The sequence below is a fragment of the Orussus abietinus genome, unplaced genomic scaffold, assembly GCF_000612105.2.
Source record: "Orussus abietinus isolate OABI.00-Male unplaced genomic scaffold, Oabi_2.0 scaffold9, whole genome shotgun sequence".
In the NCBI taxonomy this organism is placed as follows: Eukaryota; Metazoa; Arthropoda; class Insecta; order Hymenoptera; family Orussidae; genus Orussus; species Orussus abietinus.
Genome location: NW_019396004.1, coordinates 1,848,163 through 1,872,253, shown reverse-complemented (window position 1 = coordinate 1,872,253; position 24,091 = coordinate 1,848,163). Strand labels below are relative to the sequence as shown.

The 24,091-nt window shown below is 49.5% G+C and overlaps 2 protein-coding genes across 4 annotated transcripts; one reads left to right on the top strand and one right to left on the bottom strand.

Moving 5' to 3' along the window:
* Nucleotides 1-99: 99 nt before the first annotated feature.
* On the bottom strand, nt 100-21,644 carry LOC105700914 (RING finger protein nhl-1). Of its 3 annotated transcripts, XM_012427197.1 has the most exons (16): nt 21,587-21,644; nt 19,140-19,245; nt 14,076-14,260; nt 13,719-13,952; nt 11,997-12,346; nt 11,649-11,921; nt 10,988-11,303; nt 9,934-10,145; nt 9,453-9,730; nt 9,061-9,355; nt 8,274-8,453; nt 2,618-3,094; nt 2,155-2,313; nt 1,944-2,088; nt 1,178-1,459; nt 100-893 (listed from the first exon to the last, which is right to left on the bottom strand). In XM_012427197.1, exons 3-16 carry the CDS (start codon nt 14,253-14,255, stop codon nt 462-464), a joined length of 3,813 nt encoding a protein of 1,270 aa, XP_012282620.1. In that variant the 5' UTR covers nt 14,256-14,260; nt 19,140-19,245; nt 21,587-21,644; the 3' UTR covers nt 100-461. The 3 variants fall into 3 exon arrangements, with proteins under 3 accessions (XP_012282620.1, XP_012282619.1, XP_023290109.1); XM_012427196.1 differs by lacking the exons at nt 100-893; nt 1,178-1,459; nt 1,944-2,088; nt 2,155-2,313; nt 2,618-3,094 and adding an exon at nt 5,428-8,198; XM_023434341.1 differs by lacking the exons at nt 100-893; nt 1,178-1,459; nt 1,944-2,088; nt 2,155-2,313; nt 2,618-3,094 and adding an exon at nt 5,428-8,198 and having other exon boundaries at nt 9,453-9,727.
* LOC105700915 (Golgi-associated plant pathogenesis-related protein 1) lies at nt 12,522-13,669 on the top strand. Its single transcript, XM_012427199.1, has 5 exons — nt 12,522-12,612; nt 12,699-12,792; nt 12,880-13,034; nt 13,118-13,328; nt 13,532-13,669. The coding sequence occupies exons 1-5, from the start codon at nt 12,605-12,607 to the stop codon at nt 13,592-13,594; spliced, it is 531 nt and encodes a 176-aa protein (XP_012282622.1). The 5' UTR covers nt 12,522-12,604; the 3' UTR covers nt 13,595-13,669.
* Nucleotides 21,645-24,091: the final 2,447 nt, after the last annotated feature.

The following is a 24,091-nucleotide window of genomic DNA, read 5'->3' as shown; positions in this document are numbered from 1 at the left end:
CGAACAAAACAATTAGAACCGATGACGCGAAGGAAGTGGACGGAAGTCGTAGCGTCCAATTTCCGTCAATCGTAAATCTGACTTCCAGCAGGCAACATCTTGGCATAGTTCCTGCGCAACGGTTTATTTAAAGCATACAAACAGTACAAACAATGTGTTTGAATACAAATTAAATTAAATTATTCTCGATATCAAGGGCACCAGGTTGCATCCATGCGATGTATCCTAGGGAGGACCAAGGATGAAAGAGATGCATGAGTTTCTTGCCGATGTTCCTGGTTTCTGCACATACACTCCATCATCGAGGACGATGGTCGATCCTTGAAAACTGATGTCCTCCCGGAAACGGCGTCATGGTTGCCTATGGTGATGATGCACTTCATCTAGCCATCAACGGGTGTCAAGACTGCCGTCGGAAAATCATCCCAGACCAGGACAAGGGCTGCTGCGGATCCGCGTCATCAGAACACCTGGACCCGATGGTTCTCCCTGTCGCAGACCACGATGTTCCCAGCCGAGGTGACCGCCACTCCTTCCAAGCCCTTGAATTCCCCGTCGCCGCTGCCCCAATTCCCAAAGGCCTTCAGGAAGACTCCTTCAGGAGTGAAGATCTGAATGCGGTTGTTCCCGGAGTCTGCGACGACGATGAAGCCCTGGTCATCGACGGCGACTCCTCTGGGGAACTTGAACTGCCCCTCTTCGGAGCCCTCCGATCCAAACGCAGTCAACACGCGGCCATTCACGTCGAATATCTGCACCCGGTGGTTGTTCCCATCGCTGACGATCACCCTGTTGGTGTTGCTGACCGCGATGTAGTGCGGATGTTCCAGCTGGCCACGACCGCTACCACAGGACCCGAACTTCCCGACGAAGGTGCCGTCCGACTGGAACACCTGAAAGGCAGCCAAGATTAGGAAAAGGGACATTTCGGTCCAAAGCTAAGCGTTCTCCAAGGACTTCCTTATCCAACATCAACGCCACCAGGAGCGGCGCTGAATGTCTTTGCCGAAGAACTTGGTATCCCAAACCCCATCAGGGGTTTCGAAATCCCAAGGACCCTAGTCCGAGATCTGTGGACGCGTCCGAAAGCGAAAGGATCCCCGATGGATTAGTCCGAAACTGTTCCTGACAAGACATCTTGTTAAAGAATCGCAGGTGCAGCCGAGGTGGGGCGTACTTGAACGCGATGGTTCTCCTTGTCGCAGACGTAGATGAATCCGAGGGCATCGGTGGTGATGCCCCAGGGGTAGTTGAACCTGCCATTGGCGGACCCCTGGGATCCAAAGGCCCTCAAGAACCGACCCGATGGGTCCAGGACCTGGATCCTGTGGTTGTAGCGATCGGCAATGATGAACTGCCCGATCCTGTTGACGGCGACTCCTGCGAGGCAGTCAAACTCCCCCTCGCCGCTCCCGTAGGATCCGAACTCCTTCAAGAAGTTCCCGTTCCCGTCGAACACCTAAAACGACTCGAAATTAGCTAAGTCGGCCCTCCACCTGCACATATATGTTAAAACTCGATCCCTTGCAAACTTAATCCAAATCTTAGGTCCCCACCCGAGCAGGGATCCAACGGAAAGTTAACTTCAAGCTACGGCTGCAACGAGACTAGACTTCCTGACCTATGTCAATGGAGAAGAAAAAAAATGAAGTTTGGGCTCGGCGATGACGTGCATCGTCGACGTTAAACGGCATTACGCCGAAATCGAGCACTCGGGGGCACTTGGGGTGGGTTCAAGGAACTATTGCAGCCAAACAATGCAGATTTGGGGTCTCCTGGTCTGAATGGACTGATTAGATGTCTTCGAGTCAACGGTATCCTGTATTGATCGCCTCGAGATTACCCGACGACAGTTTACAGCCTTAACATATACGTGTCTGGAGATGTGCCTAGATACAGTATGATCGGAGTCTTTGAACCCGAGGACGATGTTGGTTGCGTACTTGAACACGGTGGTTCGAGCTGTCGGCTACGACAATCGAGTTGTCGGGGCCTACTGCGAGGCCCCTAGGCCACGTAAAGCATCCGGCTTCGCTCCCCCGCATCCCAAACTTGAACAGCTGCCTCCTCTTCAGCAGGTACTGACTCCTGAAAGGATCAGTTCGGTCAACGTAGGCTCGGGGACTGGGGGTACCTACGCTTCCTGGGCCTCACCTAGTGGAGGAACCTGCTGCCGCGGGTATAGCGGGAGCTGTAGGGGACGTGGGGGAGCCTGACGGGTTTTTTTGGTCGTCGTCGGAAGACTCGAACGAGGTCTGCCCGGAGTGCCTCAACGGAAGTCCCAGGGAGAGCCTGCGGGAAGCTGCGCTGGCGCTATCGGGACGAACGAAAGGATCATCGGTTATCATCGCGACGGGCCGAGGTCCAGATCTCGTTCCTCGTCCCCACCCTGGGAACCTACTCCCAGGATCAACAAAAAAAAAAGAGAAAAATAGGAACGAGCGGTACCAAAGAAATGATGGACCAATTGTTCCTTCGGATCAACTGAGTTCCTTTTCTCAGGGTACCAGCTCGTGGGCTCAAGTTCCTGGGTTATCCAGAGAGGTGATAAGGTTCCGAAGGTGGGGGACCAACGAGCCTGGAGTCCCTGGAGCCTAGGGAGATCCTGGGCTTTCACCTCGAAGAGGGGATCGACGAGCTGGAGGGCGGCTCCTTGTCCTTGATGCCGCGGTTCCCGTACTTGTTCTTCAGGTACCGGGCCCAGGAACTTAGGGCTGCCCCGTCCTTCTCGGGACCTGATCGGTCTCTGTCCGGGCTCGGCTCTCTGCTCTTCAGGGCGTGGGTGCTGCGACTTCTGGCCAGCTCCGAACCTGCCCCGTACTTGGCCGCCAGGTACGCGTTCGGGGATTGAGTCGTCGGCGAGGGCGGGTCCTCGTCCAGGTGGTCGAGGTCGTCGTTCCCAAAGTTGTGGGAGCTCCTCGACCTGGCCAATCGCTGGCGCCTCTCCTTCAAGGCCGCGTATCGGGATCTAGGGGAAAGCGGCTCCGCTTCCGAGTCCTCTCTCTCTCGCTCCCGTTCCCGCTCCCGTTCTCGTTCTCTCTCCCGCTCGCGCGGCGTCGCCACCGTCGCCTGGCTTCTGCTCTTATTCAGGAACCTGCAAATCCCGACGTTCCCTTTGCATATACAGTAGCCTCCCATATAAAGAATTCCTATTACGCCAAGTATACTAATCTTTTCATGTAACCCGATTCTTCATACAGCGCACTAAATAAAAAAAAAAGGATACATTGTGCGCGATATACAAGAAATATCCCCATCCCGCAGGATTTCTTACAACGTGAATTCCTAGCGCGTACCGTAGGCTATAGAGAAAAAAAAGAAAAAAAAATGTGAAATTTATCATTTTTACCATCATCTTATGTACCAAAGGTCTATGTTATTTTTGGAATTTTTTTAACAGGGAATCCGTCGCGTTATACGGGAGTCTACTGTACCCCGATTCAAGGTACCCTGTCATTAGCGTCAATTCGACGCAGAAATTGAGGATTATGAGGGTGACATGATCTCGTTGATATGTCAGATTAACCGTGAAAAGGGGCGCAAAGTCGATACCGGTCTAATGTCGGGGCTAATTCCATTTTCTTTTTGCGGGTTCATAGAGGCAATACTAAAATGTAGTCCTGACGCGAGCAATGGTTGCCAAAGTGTTTCGAATAAATTGAGTATCGCTATTCTGGGATTACTAGACCTGGAGTTACCTTCCTTTCGGTATTTATTCCCTTTCTGAAATTGAGTAAAAAATAATAAATAAATGAGTCGATCGGGTTAGCTGGCCTAACCTACTCCGCTGGTTAGGTCGATTATTTATCCAAACAGCAAGCTGAATTAATCTGTTAAACTATTAATGAGGGATTAAGATGATTTTCTACGGTCGCCTGATTTCATCCCAATTGATTAAGATTTTTCTTTCGTGGTGTTTCCTCCGGAAGTGCCGAGTTCGCTTCGGGAGAGAAGAAGAGGACGAAGACGAGCCACCGAGACATTGAACGGCAAACGAAATTATTGACAAATCGGGATATTGACAAATTGAGACAATCAACACGTTGGGGTGGTAGGGGGAGGGAGGGAGGGAGGACTCTACACCGTGCTTTTGTCAAACTTTGGACCTGGGGGGGAGGGGGGCAAGATTTATGAATTTTCCGGGGTTCCCGTTTCTCTGGTTCCCTTTTTCTTTCTTTCTTTCTTTTTTTCTCCTTTCAAACAAGCCACGAGACGGAACAGTCAATCGATACGTTTGTATAAGGGAAATAAATAATGCGAGTTATCACAGAGAATGCAGTTTTATTGACCACACCAACAAACAACTAAGACGCAGGCCTACTCGCTAGGAGAGAGTACAAAAACTTAATTGATAAATGCTGCAGTGCGATCGGCCCACAAACATGGCGGCGACAATGTTGCCAGGACAGGGGGAGAAAAAAATTCCCCATACCGAGATAAGGGACACTCCGGAATTGTTAACTTTAACTAACCGCGAGGTAACTTCGAAAGTCTTTCTCACTTATCTCGCGGATCCCGATTCTTCGAAAAGTCTGGTTATTTCGCATTTAGCGAGCGTTTTCTAGTTTTGCGGAGTAAGAGAGATTTAGAAGAGGTTAGGTTGTTCTCTCGGTGCAGGAGGGGGGAGACCCATGTGCACAATCGTACCAGAGACAATTTAAAGGTGATTGGACGTAACAATCTGGGAACATTGCCTTACGGATAGTGGATCGCGGAATTTCCTGAAGCAAAAAGTCACTAGGGATCCTTCGGTTAAATTTAGTTTAGAGATTTCTCGGCCACTCGGGGAAACTCCCTAGATCCCGGGAACAGTATCGCCGTCTACTATTCGGAGGATGCACTTAGGAAAGGCCCCGAAGTGTCTTATGTTTCACTTTTTGGGCCTTTCCTGTCTCTCCTCCGATGACTCTGGTTCATCCTACTGCTGGTCGCAACAAACACTCCGTTTCACTTTCTCTCATTTCCCTTTAATTCAAAGAACCCCATAAAAGCAGTCTCATAATTGAAAATTCATTGAACGACGACGTCTCCTTCGAGATAAAGTAAATAATTCCACAAAGCGAAACTACTCTTAGAAAAAAAAAAAGAAACTACAAAAATCCGAAGCCAACCCTTTGACGCTTCTCCAACGTGCCGAAGAATGACCTTGATACCGTTTTTAAGCTCCTCAATTATTTTTTCTCCTTTGTCAGGATGTTCAGAAAGTTGGATTTTCTATTTCACTTTGACAGAACAATGTCGCGGTGAAGAGTTGAGAAAATGGAGAATTTAAATCCCTGGCCCAACAGCAGGATGACCTCGAAATTAGTTCGACTCTCCGAAGCTCTTTACTTGTTTGAAGCTAACTCCGCAGGGAATGGAGACAGGCAGTCTTTCGGGGCAGGTTGGGGTTCTTTTTTTTTCTTTTTGGAAAAATGACTAGGGAGGGACAGACGAACCTATATATATTATATGTATATATACAGGAGTACACGTAGAAAAATGTCTAAAAAGCTATCCCGCTACTTGAGCAACGTTATCCATTGCGTTTACTCCGGTTGCTGATATATGCATTTAGGAACGTTCTTGCGACTCTAGCCAAAAGTTATCACAATCAGTTTAATACGAAATGCAATGGCTTCCCCGAGCTTAATGAAGTCGAAGGACGACGCGAAAACCGGGACTCGAGCCTAAATGAAAATCTGGGACCTGGTTTTCACGCGAGGATCTAATTAATCTCGTCTCGATGCTCGGTTCCGTCCGTCTTTTTCTCTCTTTCTCTCCGCCTCTTCTTTCCTTCCTCGGATTTCTGACCTCGCGGATTTCCCCCTCGCGTTTCAGTAACCACTCAGATTATTAGCGATCTAGCTACTCAGGCCTGTGAAGTACCATGACGTGGAGGCAAAAGTCATAGATTAATTCCCATGCCGATGCAACGCTCTCGCAATTCCCAAAGAAACCTTCGAGCTTCCCCGACATTCACTCGTGACTTTGTTCAGAGTACGCGAATGCCGGAAGCAAAGTGACAACGTCAAGAAAGGACGACTCCCAATTACTGACGGGCCCCCCCGTCACCCTCCAACACGTTTTCCAATTTTTCAACTAATCTAGGGCGTCACACAGAAAAAGCATAAAGACCTTTTTTCCGTGAAACATTATCACGAATCTTTCTTCTGGTATGAAATTTTCAGCACGATCGATACTAAAGGCGCTAAAGGGAGAAAACCTCCGGTCGCGACCCCACTTCGTGGTCCGCGGGCCTCGAAAATATAAAAGCTCATATCTATCCCATTTTTTTTTAACATGAAGGCGTCATAATCGTTTCGATCTCCCACCCTTTTCGGAAATTGTTCAGTTTCTTCATCGTCGTAACCCGAAGAAACGACATTTCCTCGGTGGCAAGACATTGCATCGGGGTCGGAGGACCCAATGGTTACGTGGTTACCACTCTTCGTAGCCAATGTTCACGTTTTCTTTTTAGTAGAGGTAGTTACTGGCTAGCTTATCGTGCTTTTGGAGCAACCTGTTAATCGTGCGAAGACGAGGACAGAGAGGAGAGAGAGAGCAAGTCCTCCCCCTTGAGTCACAGGAAGAGATTAATCAGAACGCTGTAACACAGTATGGACACACAGAAGACGGTGGTTACCATTTGCATCGGTATACTCATATCGGAATCAGACCTTTCCTCGAGCTGGCCGGACTTTCCGGTCTTCTGACAGTTCCTGGCACTCGCAACAACGGTGCCATTTTCAGGACGTTTCGAAAACCGAGTGTCGTCGACATCGCGACGATCGGTCCAACCCAATGGGCGACTTCTCTTGTACCGAGGCACTTCTCTGAACTGATCCTCATTGTTTCGCTCCTTGTCTCCACCTTCAACATTTTTATCACCTTCCTCCACATCCTCTTCATCGTTTTCCGAGGTTTGGACGATAACCCAACCGCTGTCGTCGATGCTCTTCAGGGAATCTTGAGGCGTCTTGGAGCCCTTCCTCGACGCTTTGTTGCTGGGCTGGACCTCGATTCTTGCAGCATCTCCAGAATTTCGATTCAACGCTTCCGATCTTTTCTCAGCTCTCTCGTACTCGGATTCCGATCCATCGGAAACGAGCCATCCATTTTCGCCGATGTTACTTTGCCTGTAAACTCGATTTCTTGGGTTTGGGTCTTTTGGGGTGTTGGGGACCTGGTCCAGCAGCTCCGCGTTAGGCTGGATTTTCGACCCACCGTGGTTCTGGTTCCTGAAATTATTGCTGTTCTCCAGTCTCAGTCTCTGTTTGGACTCTTCTTCGGTGATTCTTAGAGCAGCAACTTCGCTAGATTCTGGCTCGCTGGAGTCATCTTCTTGAGACTCGTCAGTGGTGTTGCTCGACTCGGACCCACCGTTCTCCACGTTCTCCACGTTCTCCAAGCTGCTTCCGCTCCCTGTCTTCTTCAAGGCTCTTTGAACCCCGTCCAATGAAGTTATCCCACTAGGTTTCCTCGCCGGACCTCCATTCACCATTTTAGAACCGTTCCTGGCCAGCTTCGAAGGTTCCACTAATTTCGAGTCGTCACTCTTCAATCCCCCGTTCTTCAGCTTCCGAATTTCGCGTTTCTCCACCTCGTCAGCCTTATTCACCTCCGGACCTCCCTTTCCGATTCTCCTGTTCCTGGAACTCCTTTTCTCGGACTGCACCTCCATCTCTGTGACCACCCATCCATTGTCATCGAACAAGCTGTCGAGATCCTCTTTCTTCTTACTTCCTTGCCTCTCTAATTTCTCCCTCTTCAAGATTTCATCGGGTCTCTTCTCCTCGTCGTAAGATTCCGAGGACTCATCCCCGTTCCCGAGATTTTTTCCAACATTTAATTCTACTCTGAGTTCCCCAGATGGGGTGTCTTCGTCTTCCTCGTCATCATCCTCGACCTCCCGCCTAACTCCACCGTCAGTAGCCATCGTGGCGTTGCCTTCAGTCTCTAAATCTCTATCTTTCCCTGGACTCTCGTCCTCGTCATCCTCATCTTCCTCCTCATCCTCGCGATTCCTAGCGCCAATGTCGTTAGCCTCGCTTTTGCCTTCCACGTCAGTCTCTAAACCTCTATCGCTCCCCGGATGCGACCCCTCTATCCCTGAGACCCTGAAGATCGGCTCGTTCTCGACACCGCTAACCTTAGTCGCGCTATCCTCGACACTATCATCGCCCGATGACGCTAAGTCGCTTTCGTCATTAACGGCCCTAAAACGATCACCATCCAGGGGGTTATTGGAATTAGAGCTCGGGTCTTCACTGGTGTGATTGCACTCTACGAACCTGCTGGTGTAGCCACCCGGGGACGATGTTCCTGATGGGGATGAGCTACTCGTCGTGGTCGTCGTCAGTGGCGTTGTCGCGGTCGGCGTCGGGTGCGTCTTCGTCGTCGTCGTCACGGGTGGCGTCGTGCTCGTCGGGGATGACGCAGATTGGGCGGGACTCCCTCGAGGGGTTGAGTATCTAGATGCGACAAAATAGGTTAACGTTTCCTTCTTTGAACCCTCTTCAGGACTCGAGTCTCCTGAAGAGCCTCGAAGGACCTCCTGCACCTTGACGACGCCTATCGTCAACTTCGCTACCCTTTTGCCCAAAAATTCTGAACATTCTATACCTACGTCTTCAAGGTGCAGGCATCCTGGCCTTTTTCTTTTGCGGAGCCATTTTCAACCGAGCCTGGTACCAACTACCATCTCGGTACTCCAAAAAGGCATTGTTAAGCAAGAACTTTGACGTGGTTCGTGAGACTGACAGAGAATTAAGATTTCGGTTCACCTGGTGAAAGAGTCGTCGCTCTGTTGTGTCCTGTCTTTGTTCCTCGTGCAAGGGCGTGCATATTGTACGTGTCGTGTTTTCCGTGAATGTTCCGTGGATGGAATTCGAAATTTTAATAAATCGCCGAGGTGCCTTCGAGAATATTTCGGGGGCCTTGGAAATGGTATCTAAAGTTCCCAAGGAGAGTTTGACCAGCGATTCTATCGGAATCGATCTTGGGGCATTCTCGAAGACGCCGTTGGCGAATCTAGCAAGTGGTTGGACGAGATTCAACTTGAAATAAATTTGGATTCACCTAGCGGAAGGGGAGTCTTCCTTGCTGCCGCGTCTCGCTTCCGCGCTGCGCGCAAGAAGAGGGCCGATGTCGGTCCTCGCCATTGCGGATTCGCTCCTATGTCGGTCCTGGGATGCTGGAGGGTTGCTGGGGGTAGGATTAGCCGGCTGGGCTTCGGCTTCGGATTCCTCCTCGGTCTCCGACTCGGTTTCCTCGGAGGAACTGCTGCTGGTCTCCTCTTCTTCCTCCTCTTCCTCCTTCTTCTTCGGCTCCTCTCTAGCTACCGGAGCCGGCGGTGGAGGGGCCGCCCGATTTCCTGTTTTTTCAACACAACAATCGGTCGAGGATAATTCTGGTCTCCAGGGGGAATCTCGATCTCGAGGTGCTTCGGCTGGACCGGTCGAAATTCTCACCTGCGCCTAAAAAACGACTCTGGAACGGTCTGGGACTGGTCGCGGGGCCGGTGGAGTCTCTGCTGGGGGTGCTGGTGACTCCTGGGGCCGACGTCACCGTGGTCGTTGTGGAGACGTTTGTCGGGGCCCTCGACAGGTACTTCTGCTTCATCTCTTCGGCCGTGAAGGACGCACCAGTGTTGCGGATCCCAGAACCTGTAGAACTCTCAGATCCTGTACTGGAGTCGGAGGATGCGCTTCTCGCACCTGGTGCGTGACCTTCCGTCGAGGTTCTCCTGCTGGAAATAAAATTGCAAACCGGGTCTTCATCGATGTCATCTCGTTCTAACTACTAGGTGATGGCTCCTTCTCGACCCATCCTAAAGTTCTCTTCTGAAAATCGCTTGAAATCCATGTTAAATTCATATTTAATTCTCTTTTAGGGTTAAAAAGGCTATCTTAAGGAGCGATTAGGAAATAACTTATCAGCTCGTCAAGTTACCTCGCAATCGGGGTTCTTCGAGGTGGTTCTTCAGGTTCTCGTTCCTGGGTTTCCCTGGGAGTTGGATGGGTGGGCGTTGGGGTTGTTGCTGGATGTTCCTCCAGCGTCTCTGCGGGGGGTGGAGCGTTCTTGTTCTGCTTCTTGATCCTCGAGATCTCGTCGTCCTCGCTGACTTGTCTGGCCACTGCCGTCGGCGTCTTCCTGACTTGGACCTGCAGCACGCAGAGTGGACCAGTTGGTTCTCAGGCGAGATTATTCCCCGAGACCCTTTTTCGCAAGATGGAAGTACCTTCGCGACTCGCGTCGGGTGCAATGCGCAATTGGATAGAATTAAAATTCGAGACAATCGCAAATTATGGTTTCCTTCTAGTTCTGTATTTTTCCCAGGGTGAGATTACCCTCGCTTGAATTTTAATACTTATCCGAGGGCGGTTAAACGATCGCACAGCTACCCTCTAGAGGGGGTTAAATCCACGTCCACAATTGCACACTCCAGCAACACTCGTACATACACTGGGCAGAGGGGTTTAGGGCAAACCAAGAGCGTCACTGTTCACATGTAAGACCCGACACCATCCCCTGGTGAGAGTCGACGGTGAATAAATAAGAAACCAGCTCTATTATTAGTCGATAACTAGGAAACGAGTGCAGGCCCCAGCATGCTGCATTGAATCAACGTTCGAACTTATTTTTCGATGGGTGTGGGCCGTCTAAGGAGGCTTGGCCGCTCTGTGTGACCAGCTAGAGGCGCTTACACATGGAATCTTGGGGTAATCACTGTCAAACATAAATTTCCATCTTCGTTACACCAGTTCGATGCCGACAAGGGTCGAGTTCTAGACCTGAGTTCTGGACCTGGGTTCCTGATCTCAGGTCTGGATCTCATCGGGACCTCATCCGGATCTCGAATCTAGACCTCGCGTCGTCTTAACACCGACCATAAGGTGAGACGATAAGAGGAATATTCCTGATTGGCGTCGATGGAACCAGGGCTCCGGGACCAGGACTCCCAGGACCAAGACTAACTCCTCGAAGGTTCCTCGCTTTCGCTGACCTGAGGCTTTGGAGCTGGAGGCTGGGGCTGCTGAGGCTCGTCTTTCTTCCTCTTGACGGCCCTCTCGCACTCTTGCAGCTTCTTCATCACCCTCGGAGAGTCCGTCAGACGGAAGATCCCGGAAAGGGGTCCTCTGGCCGCGTCCTCGGTGTCCAGGACGCGTTCCCGAAGACCCTGAGACTGCTCCTGAGGGGTCGAGGTGAATCTCACCGTGGATCTGGAATCCCCGTCCGAGTCGTCTCCATCTCGATGTCTCATGAATCGACTTCGGTACCTCGACTTGTTCCTCGGTGGCTCGTACTCCGGGGCGTCGTAGCTGGAAGTCAGGGGAATTAATCGCGACCGTCACCTGGGGATCGGTCGACCTCCTCGCCATTTTCCCCGGCCTTTTAGTAAACCCCCCACGGGCAGAGGTATTCAAAGGAAGCAATCGTATTTATAACTATTGCCAAAATAGATATGTGGGTCATTCTAAAAAACTTATCCCGCCTGCTGGTTGGCCCGGGTCCAACGCAATCTCGGACGCAGATCGAAGGCCCCTTTATAGGTCATATTGGCCTTTGGCGGTTTCCTTATTTACTCGCCTCGCCCTTTTTACTGCTTCTCCTTTCAAGGTCCGTTTTTCATACGATACTATACCAATTAAACGACTGATAGTTACTCATAGTCGGGGACGTAACGGTTCCTGGAGAGGCGGTCTTCGTCCTGCCGATACTGGGAGGCGAGGCGGTGGTCGCTTTTGCTCCTCATCAGACCAGGGGATCCCCCAGGAGGTGCCAGTCCACCTGTACTGCCTAGCAGCGCCCCGCTTCCGGTTTCCGGCTTGATGTTCAGTTCTCCATAACCAGCCACGTGGAGAACCAGCTGATTGGGGTCGTGGGCCATCACGAAACGCACTCGGCGGTTGTAGTCACCGGCCTCGTACTCGAAATTTCTGCAATTGCGAGGTCATTGTTAATTCTTTTTTTTCTTTCTCTCGTAGGGGATTTTTTAGCTTCGGGATGTTTACCTGATGAACTCCACCGTACGCAGGAAGAGCTCCTTCGTGTCTAGCAGTTCTGCATCGTCCCATGGCACGTTCTCGTTGATGTGGGCCTCCGCAAGGTCGCAGTTACTCTGGATGTTCGCGATTTCTAGCTCCAGGTTCTCTTTCAGTTGGATCAGACCTCGCAGTTCTGCTCCTAGATAACGATCGACCTCGTTCCTCAAGTGCTCCGTGCGGTCCTTAAGGGCTTTGCTCAGCCTCCGATATATTTCGTCGACCTCTTCGGCAACCGATGCACAATTCGTCTGCAGACCCAGGGTGTTCTTCTCCACCAGTGCCAGGGCATCCTGAAGGCGATGCAGACCTCTTCGCACCTGTAATTGAACACAATAGAATTACGAAATGCCACGGGAATAGTAATTTTCTTGGATTTTCTAGGATTTTCTTCTCCCCTATTTCAGCTACCTTCAGGTCATGTCAGATCTGTGATCAGATCGAACAAATGTTTCGGGCATCTTAAAAAATTATTCGGCCTCAAAATCATCGACCAAAATTAACAACTAAACCTCCTTACAAAATTCTGAAATATCGCTTAACTTTTAATTACCGAAAATTCCAGCCCGCAACTAAAAATGTCGAAGTAAGCCGAATTTCCTTCCTTATAGGTTAATAGGTCGGACTACCATGAACATCTGGATTTATTGTTAACCCTTGTCTGTTAATTAGGGAAATTAACCCAGAATTTATAGAACAGTGCTTGAAAGTACACAACAAGTACAGGGCTCTGCATGGATCTCCGGATCTGAAGATCGAGGAAGAGGTGATCTATACTCCCAGGACATGTCCATTTATTTTTTAAATCTGCTTCCCTCGTTTTACTCAATTATGTTCTCGGCATATTTTTTAGCTGAACAAATTCGCGCAAGAATGGGCGGAGAGCCTGGCAAAGCAGGACAAAGCAGAGCACAGAGATCAGGATCAATATGGAGAGAATATTTATGCAATGTCGAATACCGATCCTGAGTGGAAAGGAGTGCACGCCGAAGATGCCGTAAAATCCTGGTCAGAATTTCTGCAGGCTATCGGGAAATAAATTTTGGGGAAAAGATATTTTTTACGCAATTTCTTCTTCATACCTCGCCTAGGTACGACGAGGTCGCTCTGTACAAGTTTGGCGAAGACGAGCCAAAGGATCTGACCGAAGTGGGACATTTCACTCAGGTGGTGTGGAAGGAAACGCTAAAAGTAGGAGTCGGCCTTGCAACGAGCACTGGAGGTACCGTGTACGTGGTCTGCAATTACGATCCACCAGGGAACGTCGTTGGCCAATTTCCAAAATCGGTCCCGCCTTCCAAGGTAATGCTTCCGATAAATTCTACGACCTACGAAGGAGTTCCCGTCGACGCTCCGAATTCTTCGCCATTTTCGCCTTGCAAAAAAAGTCCCGAAAATTCTCGACAAAATCCAAAATGCTTCCCAATACCAGACTGCTGCGACCATTTCCAGTAAATTCCCCGGCCAGAGAAATGAGAACTCGACTTTTCCTCACTTTCTTTCAGGTGAGGTCGAAAAAGAGGAAAAGGTCCGCCCCAGGGCCTGGTAAAGCTAAACGAGGCCAATGAACATTAGAAACAAAAAAAGAGAAAAAAAAACGAAAATATGAGAAATCACACCCTTACATATTTAGTTTGAAATTAAATAACCGTTCAATGTCCGTGATTAAAAATGCCAAATTGTGGGAAATACCTGCGAATTGATTCGCGCTATCTCGCGCCTGAGAATGTCCATGTGCGCGTCCTTGCACTCCGGGCAGCACTTTTTCTCGCAATGGACGCAAAGGGAGCAGTAGCTCTTTTCGGAGCATACTCCACAACGTTCCATGGTTTGTCCACTTGTAGGGTCCGGCAATTCCCCGGTGATCTCTATGTGCAATTCCAAAAATCTCTGCAGCGTGACGTTCGTCGGGAACGCCTGGACGCCCTGAAAGGAAAAAGACGCAACAATTTCCCAGCTTTCTTCTCGATTTATGGAAAAAATCCAATTTAATTCGTTAACCGGTGAGGATAAAAATTCGAGCAATTATTTTCTTTCAAGTATTCTCACCTGGTAAGGTATGCGATGTTCCGCTCGACATTCCGGACACTTGACTTGTCGACGTACATAGTCCACCAAACCGTCCATGCATGGTTCCATGCAAAAACTGTGCTGGCATGGTAGCAGTTTTGGATTTCTGTACCGGTCCAGACAAATCGCGCAGGTCAGCAGTTGTTCGAACTGCTCCATGCTCTCTGAAAGCATGATATTAATATTTAACCTCGTACTCCCTAAGCCGATGTCTTCGGTCCTCCGCTCTATTTTCAAGCTCCGAGTTATTAGTCTGTTACTTTTTTCGCGTGGGTCGTCTGACGTCTTGGGGTTCCCCTCTAGAAAAATCGACGCGTCTCGATTATCCTTCAATTCTATATATATACATATATGTAAAAGCTAGCATTCGGTACACCAGAGTTTATTTTAATAATCTCCGCCTTCTCGGATTTTGCGTCAATGTCGCGGATTTATTTCCAGCCCCCGCCACGTGCGACATTAACTGCGTAGGACGTTCGGAGATACCGTCCGCCATTTTGGTACCGCTACCAAGAAGGCATTCATCCCCTTTTTTTAACCAGAATATCCGAGTTTGAATTTTTATTTTAATAATCTCTGCCTTCCCGGATTTTGCGTCAATGTCGCGGATTAATTTCCAACCCTCGCCACGTGCAACATTAACTGCGTAGGACGTTCGGAGATACCGTCCGCCATTTTGGTACCGCTACCAAGAAGGCATTCATCCCCTTTTTTCACCAGAATATCCGAGTTTGAATTTTTCTTTCGAAAAATTAAATCGACCCGTCTTTGTGACTAAAGAGTAGGCGTCAAGTTTCACCGAATTGTGGCGATTTTACAAATTTCCAGCATTATTATCGCTCTTGGATAGTACTCGAGTTATTCGACGAGATTAATCCGAGTAGAGTATAATTCCCGAAATTCTCGCGTCTTCCTCAGGGTCTTGGATTATTCCTAGACCTGACCTCGTGGAACATCCGGCTCACAGGGACGTTCCCAATATCGACGCCCCCTCATCGATAATCCCAGACTTTGCATTTATAGTTAACAACGCTTTAGCAATATCCGTGGCAGTAGACAGTCGAACAGAATGCCTTCCCATCAGAAACTAGGGACCCCACATCCTGGGGAAGGCATTCTAAAATATTCCAAGTACCATCGCGATCCTGAACGCCACGCACAAAGAACAGTGAACAATGCGCTCCACTGATAAAAAGAAAAAAAAAAGAAGAACAATTACGCTGATCTATTTAGAGCGCATTTATCTGCCCAACCATTATCTCGAAGTAAAGTCAAGAACCCGCAACAATGACGCCCGCTGTTTTCCCAAAGCGTCACGTAGTTTGTTTCTTTGTCGCCGCGTCTTCCTCGCGAAAGATGTCGCGCGAGGACAAAGAGCAACCTTGAAAAGCGCTGCCGACGACCCAAGCGTCTAAAGTTCCGAAATAATGAGAAATTCCGATCTTCCCTCCCTCTCCTGCTTTTCGGCAACCTCAAAAGAAAGGCCAGACCACGTGCAAACGTTCCTTCTCGAAACGCTCTCTGCTGGCAATTTCGAAATTCGGGGTGCACGGCCTTTCGAGTCAAAGACACGTGTCTCTATAAATAGCCGGCGAGTAAAGCGCCGCGGAAAACAGCCGCGTATCTGGCGCCCTGCGCATTTCCCGGCCTCGCCGGAGTACTCGAAAAGATTCCCCGTTCATCGGGGAAGATACTGGAATTTTTTCGGATTTTTTCGAGCGCCCCTAGGCTGAGAAAATCGATTTTCTTCGTCGCGCTGGATTTCGACCGCCAGGCGGCGCTGCGCTCGCCGCTACATACCGTTGGAGCCGGCCGACAGCCAATCGCGAACGCTCTCGCGGGTCCAGGGGAAATGACACGCCCACGTGGAAGGGACCGAGACGAAGGGCCGATTTTATTCTAGGATGCACTCGAATTCCCGAGTTTTCGCACTTGGCTTCCACTTCTCTGGGATTCCCCGGTTCGCGTACTTCAGTCCGAGACCCGCAAGAGGGCGCTGCGCCGCTTAGCTGCGGATTTCGCGGATATCGATATCTCCAGCGGCCCGCGGAACCGGACACTGATATACTGAAGGAGGTGGCCGCCGGTGCCGTGCGGGTCTCGTTTAAATTTAGACGGAAGCGCGTCCCGGGGGGCAGGGCGAGACTTCCACTTTTCCAGCGGCTTATTTTCAACCTTTGCCACTCTTGGACCGGCGCCAAGACAAGGAGAGCTACCCGAGCGCCGGAAAGTGGTACCGAAAAATGCTCGCGGTTCCACTTTGATAAATAATATACATCGATCGCTTCCCACCTCTAGGACGACCTCGATATTTCCTTCGGTAACTCTCTCTCTGGACCGGTACATCCAGTTTGCATCCCATTTTCAAGATTCTCCGGGTTAAATTGATAATCCGCGGAAAGTGGAACCGCGTCTTTTGGGAGGACTCGGCGCAGCGGCCTCTTGGAATCTCCCGGTCCGAATCACTGGTGCTGCCATCCCTCTTGAAACGGGAGAAGCTGGTTCAGAATCTGGACTCCGTCGGTACGTGGTTCAGAATTCCTTGAAATTTTCCATGCTACCGACAAAAGGGAACGAGTTGCACGACGCGAACGGCGAAGCCTGGAACTACGAAGTGAGACGGCCAAACGCCACCGCTAGATGGCGCTACCAGTCATTTCCGCGGATATAAAAGAAGATTGGAACGACCTTTCGAAACGCTTTCCCTCGATTGAGGATCTGAAAAGCAGAATTTAGACGAAAAAAAAAAAATATGGAAGAATCTCGAAGATTTTGGCGAATGAGTGTCACGATAAGTAAAGACGTTCAGAGGTGCGTCCTTCGGAAAGTCTGCACGCCGAAGGCTTAGTGATAATCCCGGGGCTATTTATCGAAAGATAAGCCCGGGGGCGGAACTTATTTAAAGAAAATCCGGAAAAATGTGAATTGGCACGGATAAGGCAACCGGAGTTAGCGGATCGTCGGGGGTTACGAGCGCGGAGTTAGCGCTAACCGTAGAAGACGATCTATTTACGACTTGCGAGAGTAGCGCGGCCAGAACGGACTATTTCGAACGACTCCGAAACGTCTCCGAGAGAGAGGGACACCCGATGGAAAGCTCTTAGGATCGGAGCGTTTCCCACGAGATTTGCCAGGCCCGGAAAATATTCACCGTTTTCGGGTTAACTGGGCTCGGCTTAGCTGGTCGTTCCGGGGTTTTAGCGGGAACACGGCTCCGAAGCTTCTACCGAGTGCTTTCGAATCCACCTCCGAGTTTAAGTCGAAGTCTCGTTAAGCCGTAGCATTAAAGCGGATCTGTAATGCTGCCCCCTGCCCGTAGTAATTTACCCGTTTACCGGGTATTTATTTAACAGTAAATATCCTTCAACGACCGACCATCTTCCGGCCTGCCCAAAGAGGGAACCGCGGGTACCAAAATGGCGGCTCCCAAGAACACCTTCGAATATCTCTATTTATTCATGAATTTTTCATCGGAAATTTCAGCCCGAGTTACCGTAAGCTCTCGGATTAAATGAACCCGTAATACCGGCGTCGTGCGAGAGTAATTTATCGGCCCCCCCCCCCAATTACTTTCCAGGTATTTATTACCATTTAATAGCGGCCCCCGTAATTCCGAGAGGGGGATTTATCGGTTCTCCGATGATTTTACAAGTATTCACTGCCACTTCGTGACGATCCCCCGGGAGAGGAGGATTTCCCGGTCCTCTGGTTCCACTCGAAATGTTTATTGCTATTTATTAACGGCCGTTTAATTCCGGAAGTGCGCCGCCTCTGGGGAGGGGACAACAAAATGAAACCACCGCCGCTCCTCCGGGCGAGTTTCCCTCCTGCGCTTTTGTGTTTATTCATTTTTCTATTCAGCTGAGTTTAAGTGGAAGCTTCGTTAAGCTCCTGTGTTAAAGCGCAGCGGCCGAGCCGCCCGAGGGTGAAAATAAATTATTGCCCTCTTCCTCTCCTTTTATTTCCCGTTTAATATCTCCTTATAACAATTTAATACCCCCCCCTCCCCGATTTTCCGCAGGCGAGAGACCGAAACAAAATCCACGTTTCGAGGACTTCCTCCGCGGATTCTTTTTTTCCCCGCGCTTCAGAGGTTATGTCACCGTTCCCAGCGATTATTAATTGTCATTTGGACGCAATTATTCCCATTCACGGAAACGGAGCCCGGAGACGAAGTCTCCACCGCGCCAGGGAACATTATAAATTCATTTCCTTCCGGGATGCTTATTTATTTATTTTCCTTTTTTTTTTTTCTTTTTCATTTGCCCGCTTTCAAGTGGGGCCTTCGTTAAGCCGTTGCGTTAAAGCCGAGCGACCGACTCGAGAAACGAATTAAGAGCTTTTCTCACCATTCCTTTCTTTAATCTCGCCCTAAATTTCCCCCCCACCTTGCGACGTACATTATCATGTTAATTATCATGCGTTTAAATCGACATTTCATCCGCCAGATACGTGAGATACGATTATAACGATTTTACTTTTGATTTATTGCGACTTCTCGTTTTGAGGATTTCGGGGACTCCAGGATATCTTTTGAAATCTTTTCTTTTTTTTTTTTGATAAAAACGCCAAGGAAGTTCACTGCACTCGGGGGCAATCACGGCTCTGATCCGCGTCGGAAAAAAGTCCCCTTCCGTTGCGTATAAACCCGAGTGGTTACGGCTGTAAAGCCGCGGAATAGAAGGCCGCGTTTAACGGCCTTTAAAACGAGACGCTTATAATGGCGGCCGGTTAAGGAAATTGCGCGAAACGGTCGCGAGAAACACGGAAAATAAGCATGACAATGTCGAGCCGCATCCCGGGGCCATTTCCTGCGCGGAATATCCGTCTTCCTCCACCCTCCCCTTTTTTCCATTTAATTCGGCCTCTGAATCGCAATTTTTTCGTACACCCCTCTGGAGAAGAATTTGGCGCGGAACTCAAGCGCGCTCGAGACGGCACCCCGGGTTTCTATACTTGTCTCGACCCCTTCATGCGGAGTTTTTCATCGTTACAACCGAGCCAAATGATCGATATTAATAAATGAATGAAATAGTCTCTTACCCTCTCTCTCTGCGCCGCCTTAAGGCGGTCTCTCTCTAGTTGGGGCCCTCCTGTTCGGGCCCCAAGTCGTTGCACTTTGGGCCACCAAAATCCGGCGCTGTGTCAGCTGTAATTCAAGCACTTGTCGTTAAAAATGATTAGGAAACCTCCTCTCCTCACCCGGAACTTTTCACTGGCAACTTATTAAAGGACATTTCTGGGAGGACGGGAGAGGACGTAAAGAACTCCCGGCGTTTGGGTGTCGCCCCAAGAACGTTTTTCGCAAAGAAGAAAAAATAATTAAAATTTATATTAAGTGTTAATTTTTTGTTTTATCACGTCAGTAGGCTCGTCATTGCACCGGAAGTTTCTGGATCTGTGATATCCGACACGAGTCGCTTTTCGGGGGAATTTTAAAATGACAATTGACGTGTCATGAACTAGAGATCACCGCGATGGAACGCGTCTTGCCGGCCAAGCCTTCTAATTAGCCTCTTCTTGTCTCCGCCATCTTTTTCCGCGTGCTAAGAATAGAAGGGCGACTTTTAATCGTACCTCGAGATCTCTTACGTGCAACGCAATGCAAGTCTAAACCCCGAGCCATTCTGCGAGGTTCGATGAACCCCTAATGCGTCACAATGCGTGTGCCGTGAGATGGAGCCGATGGACGCAAAAAAATATGTACAAAGATAGGTACCGAGAAAGAAAGACGATGATAACGATTAAGAGACGACAACGCCTCTCCTTCCTTCCAGAGTAAAAGAAGACCACCTAACGCCACCGAAGTCAGGGTCGAAGACATATTTTCTGGGGCATTTTAGGGTCAAGGTCACTGATGGTACCAGTTAAAAAGAGATTTCAGACAAACCAGCCATTTGTTCTGGACCAAAATTCAAGGTTAAGGGAGCCGAGAGCGATTCCCTTAGAATCGCGACAGGGGAGTGGACGAGGTGGCCTCGACGAGCGCCAACCCGTATGGAAAGGATCCGATTTTCTGCAGAACCCTTCCAAGATATAAAAAAAAGTCCCAAACGAATATTCACCCCTTAATCATGCCCTACAACTTTTGTAAGAGAGATTTCTCTGGGAAACGGACCCTCGCTCTAGGAAATCGCGTTTTCTGAGAGACCTCGCGGGAGGATCTCCAGAAACCCGGCTGCGCCACCGTTGGCGGAAAACCGAAGCGTCACGGATGGTCGTCGGTTTGGATGCACCAGGAGATAGGGAAAGAGAGAGAGAGATGAAGAAAGCACCCGAGGGAGAGAGAAATTAGATCGAGTAATTGGACACCAGGTGGCCATATTAGAACTGCCCTCGGGACGCGTTCCTCTCGGCGTCCCGAGGCGGCCGCCATCTTGGCTGGCACAGGGACCGGCATCTCACCATCACCCTCTCGCTTCCGACGTAAAAGCGTCGCGACGCCTCTCGAGTACGTGAATCGCGTCGGCTTGGCCAGCCGGACCCGTTTTAGTATCGAAGCCGGACGCCGGCCGGATTCGGATTATCTAACACTTAAAATTAGCAGGCACGTCAATAGGTCCGACGGCGCCGGGATGAGACTTCTGCAGATTTCTCCAAAACGAGAGGCCGATATCCTTCGACGTTCCGTCACATCGAGGAAGATATTCTCCCGAATTGTGAACTGCTGGCCAGACCCTTACACTCGTGTCGGTTTAGAAGTGATTGGTATTTTGCCCCCTCACTAAGAAGCCGACCGCTGGGGATTCCAATATGGCCGCCGCGTCATTGGTCAGCTGGAAGCCCCTGGAGAGAGGAAATGCCAAACCATGGAGTGCGACACATCGAATCGAGCTCAATTTTCCCGAGGATTTCGAATATCCTCGCGGTTTTCGAAAATTCCAGGATTTCCTTCGCGACCTTCCTTTATTTTCCCACGGAATTGGTCCCTCTCGGCGTGAAGATTAACTTGGCACTCGATATCACCGGACTTGGGATCCGGGAATTTTCCGGGATTTCCTCGGAACCGCCACTTATAAACGGCGCCACTGTTTCAAGATCGGCTTCGAGGGCTCAGTGTGTTGCCACAGTTTCACTTGTTCACCCAAATCGCGAGATTAGCCGCGAGACCACTTGCACTGAGTCGCTCGCACAGGCTCGACGAGTTCTCCAAGATGACACAGGGGCCTTCTATTGGCCAGCTGGAACAGCTGGAGAGGGGGAACCTGACACGTCAGATGGAACCGAGATGTCCCGAGGAATCGGAGTATTTCCACGGTTTATCTTCTCCCTCCTGGAATTTTCCCTCTATCCACCCCCGCGCGAGGTCAACTCTAATCCCCGACGAAGCGCTCGGTTCTCTTTCGATAATTTTCTCTTTTCCTCGCGTTTTCCAATCTCTCGGGCGGTCCAGGAAAACTTAAGTAAGGAGTTTGGGGATTTAGGAACGTAGGGGGTGGGCTGGGGGTGGAAGTCCTTTTGGGGTGATCTTTTAAAGACTCGGGACGCACCGCGTTCGCTCCGGGCCGGATGGCCGCCCGTCTAAGAGTGAGTGTCTCTTATTAGTTATTTCGGGAGGGACCACTTCGGGGATCTTCTCCGTCTTCTGCCACTTCTAACGTTAGTAGCTCCTTCTCACTTCCCCTCGCTGGACCGTCCATCCTCTCGCTCCCTTCCCCAGGACCTGCGACATCTACCGGCGCGCCCACGTACTGCGACCTCGGGAGCCAACTTTTCCCCCTTCCGGAATAATTCCACTCGGAAAATTTCAGTCTTAAGGAAAATTTATACTAATTTTACTCCATCGGTTTATGTACAAGGGCCAAGTATGACGGATATTTTGGGACTCGAGTGGAGAGGAAAGGACCTCGGATGAAAAATGCCAAGATGCAGGAATTACCGCCCACGTGTGTTGGATACTCAATGGATCCCGGCGAAAATCCGGGAGGGAAAAATCCAGCTTGAGATAATGGGGTTTTTATGTTTCCTGGAGATATCTCGGGGTACGCCATTTTTTTTTTTTTCAATCGCGGCCCGGTTGCTTCCCCCGAAATCCCTTTCGGGTAGGCCACCACCAGCGATTCCAGGGACCTTTCCATTTCCACTTTGAATAATCGATTATGTTACTCGAGACTGGAGCCTGGCCCTGACGTGCCGTACAATGGTTCCCAGGGGTCGGCGACGACGATCGGCCAAATTTGCCTAACATCCCTGGCGATATACAAATTACGAGCCATCGATCTTCGACCTTCCCTCGGAGCTGCGAAACCCTCTCCCGAAGATACTAAATTCCTGGCCCTCATTAAAGTCTGCAAATTTTTGTTAATTATTGGCCCTCTTTCCGCCAAAAATGCGGCCTCTTCGGCGTTCGTCTTTTTCTCTCACGTTTGGCATGCATCGGTCTGTCTCTTTCCAACACTCCCTTCGCACCAGGCCAGGACGAAAATCGAATTCGATCGGAGTGTCGATAATGGCCAGGGTGATGGGATGCGGAGAGTACGGACCTGCCCAATCTATTTTCGCCCAGGTCCGCGAATTATTTATAACCACGTCAAGTATAGGACGGGCTTATTTCATTCCCGTTGCTAGATAGGCTTCGACCCCCCTGAGTCTCTTCCTCCTTATCACCTGGACACCCTTAACCTGCTACACGGGGGCGGGAAATTTCAAACCTCGAGCTCGGCCTTGAAATTTATTAATAATATTCCCGGCAGCGATACAACGACACCGACCGAAATAAAAAGCTTTGTCGCTTTGTTGTCTGCTTCCGAGCTGTCAAAAGACTGAGTCATTATGCTCTCCCGGAGTCATGGAAACTCGGCCCGATATATTCGGAGTGCCTCAAAAATGGGAAACAAAGGATCCCCCAGGAAATTCTCTGCCCATTGTGTCCGGCCTGGCGGGAAACTCTTTGTCGACTGTTTTTCTTTTCACTGGCCGAGATTTGGAAGTGCGTTTCGGACGATGGAAATGGACAGGCGGGGCGGAAGAACCCCCCTCTTTTTTTATTTTTTTAATATTCACAGTTAATCACTCTAATGAGCGGAAATATGTCCCATGACGCAGGAGGGAATGGAGGATACCGAGGAGGAAATCCACGAGGAAGAGAGGAGGCGGAAACGGGCTGAAAAAATCATTCTTACCCCGTCCACCGAAAAATTGACACCCCTTTTTCTCCAGCCGAAAGGGTACGACTTCTAGAATACATTACATTTTAAAATGATCAATTTAGAGCCGTGTGAAATATTATTGAAATATTATTAGAATCTCTCCGAGGATATTTCAGAATATTAGAGAGACTCGCGAGTGATTCGCGAGTGTCTCCCAGACTGCGGGAAATTCCTTCCAAAAATAGTCCCGACCATCCCTAATCGGTAATTTTAGTCCAAGGTGTAGGTTGCATGACGTAGACAGGAAAACAGGAAGCTATCTCGCGGTCTCGTTGGTCAATCTTCTCCGATTTCTAGACCGTTGATAATACATGTAGAGATTGCGTACACGCGACATCCGACGCCCACCGGTTTCTAAACTCCAAAGTTTGAAAAATCAACAGCATTTGTCAATCCTGGTCAGTCAAAACAATTTTCCTCCGGTTAAAAAGAGGACGGGAAAAATCACTGTTAAATAGAAAAAAAAGCCGAAAGTTGGTCGAATCCCAAAAAGTTCGAAATATTCCGCTCTCTAGATAGGCAGTAGGTTAAGTTGGAAAATCAGTCTAGATCGATTGAAATTAGATTACCAAAAATTAATAACCATTTCAGGGAAGTTTTGGACACATTTGACCGCCTCGAAGCTGTTCCTCACGAGAAACTCCGATTTTGGATGTGCTGGTTGACAAAAGTTGGCGATAAGGCAATCGAATGGCAGTTTTGGATTCGCTCTCATATCGGCTTGATTTTGAAAATCAGCGAATACATGACAATGGCCGAAACCATTGTCGCTGATGAGACAGGACAGGTAAATCGAGAATGTCATAATTCTTTTATTTTTTTTATTTTTTTTTTTTAAGTTAGACC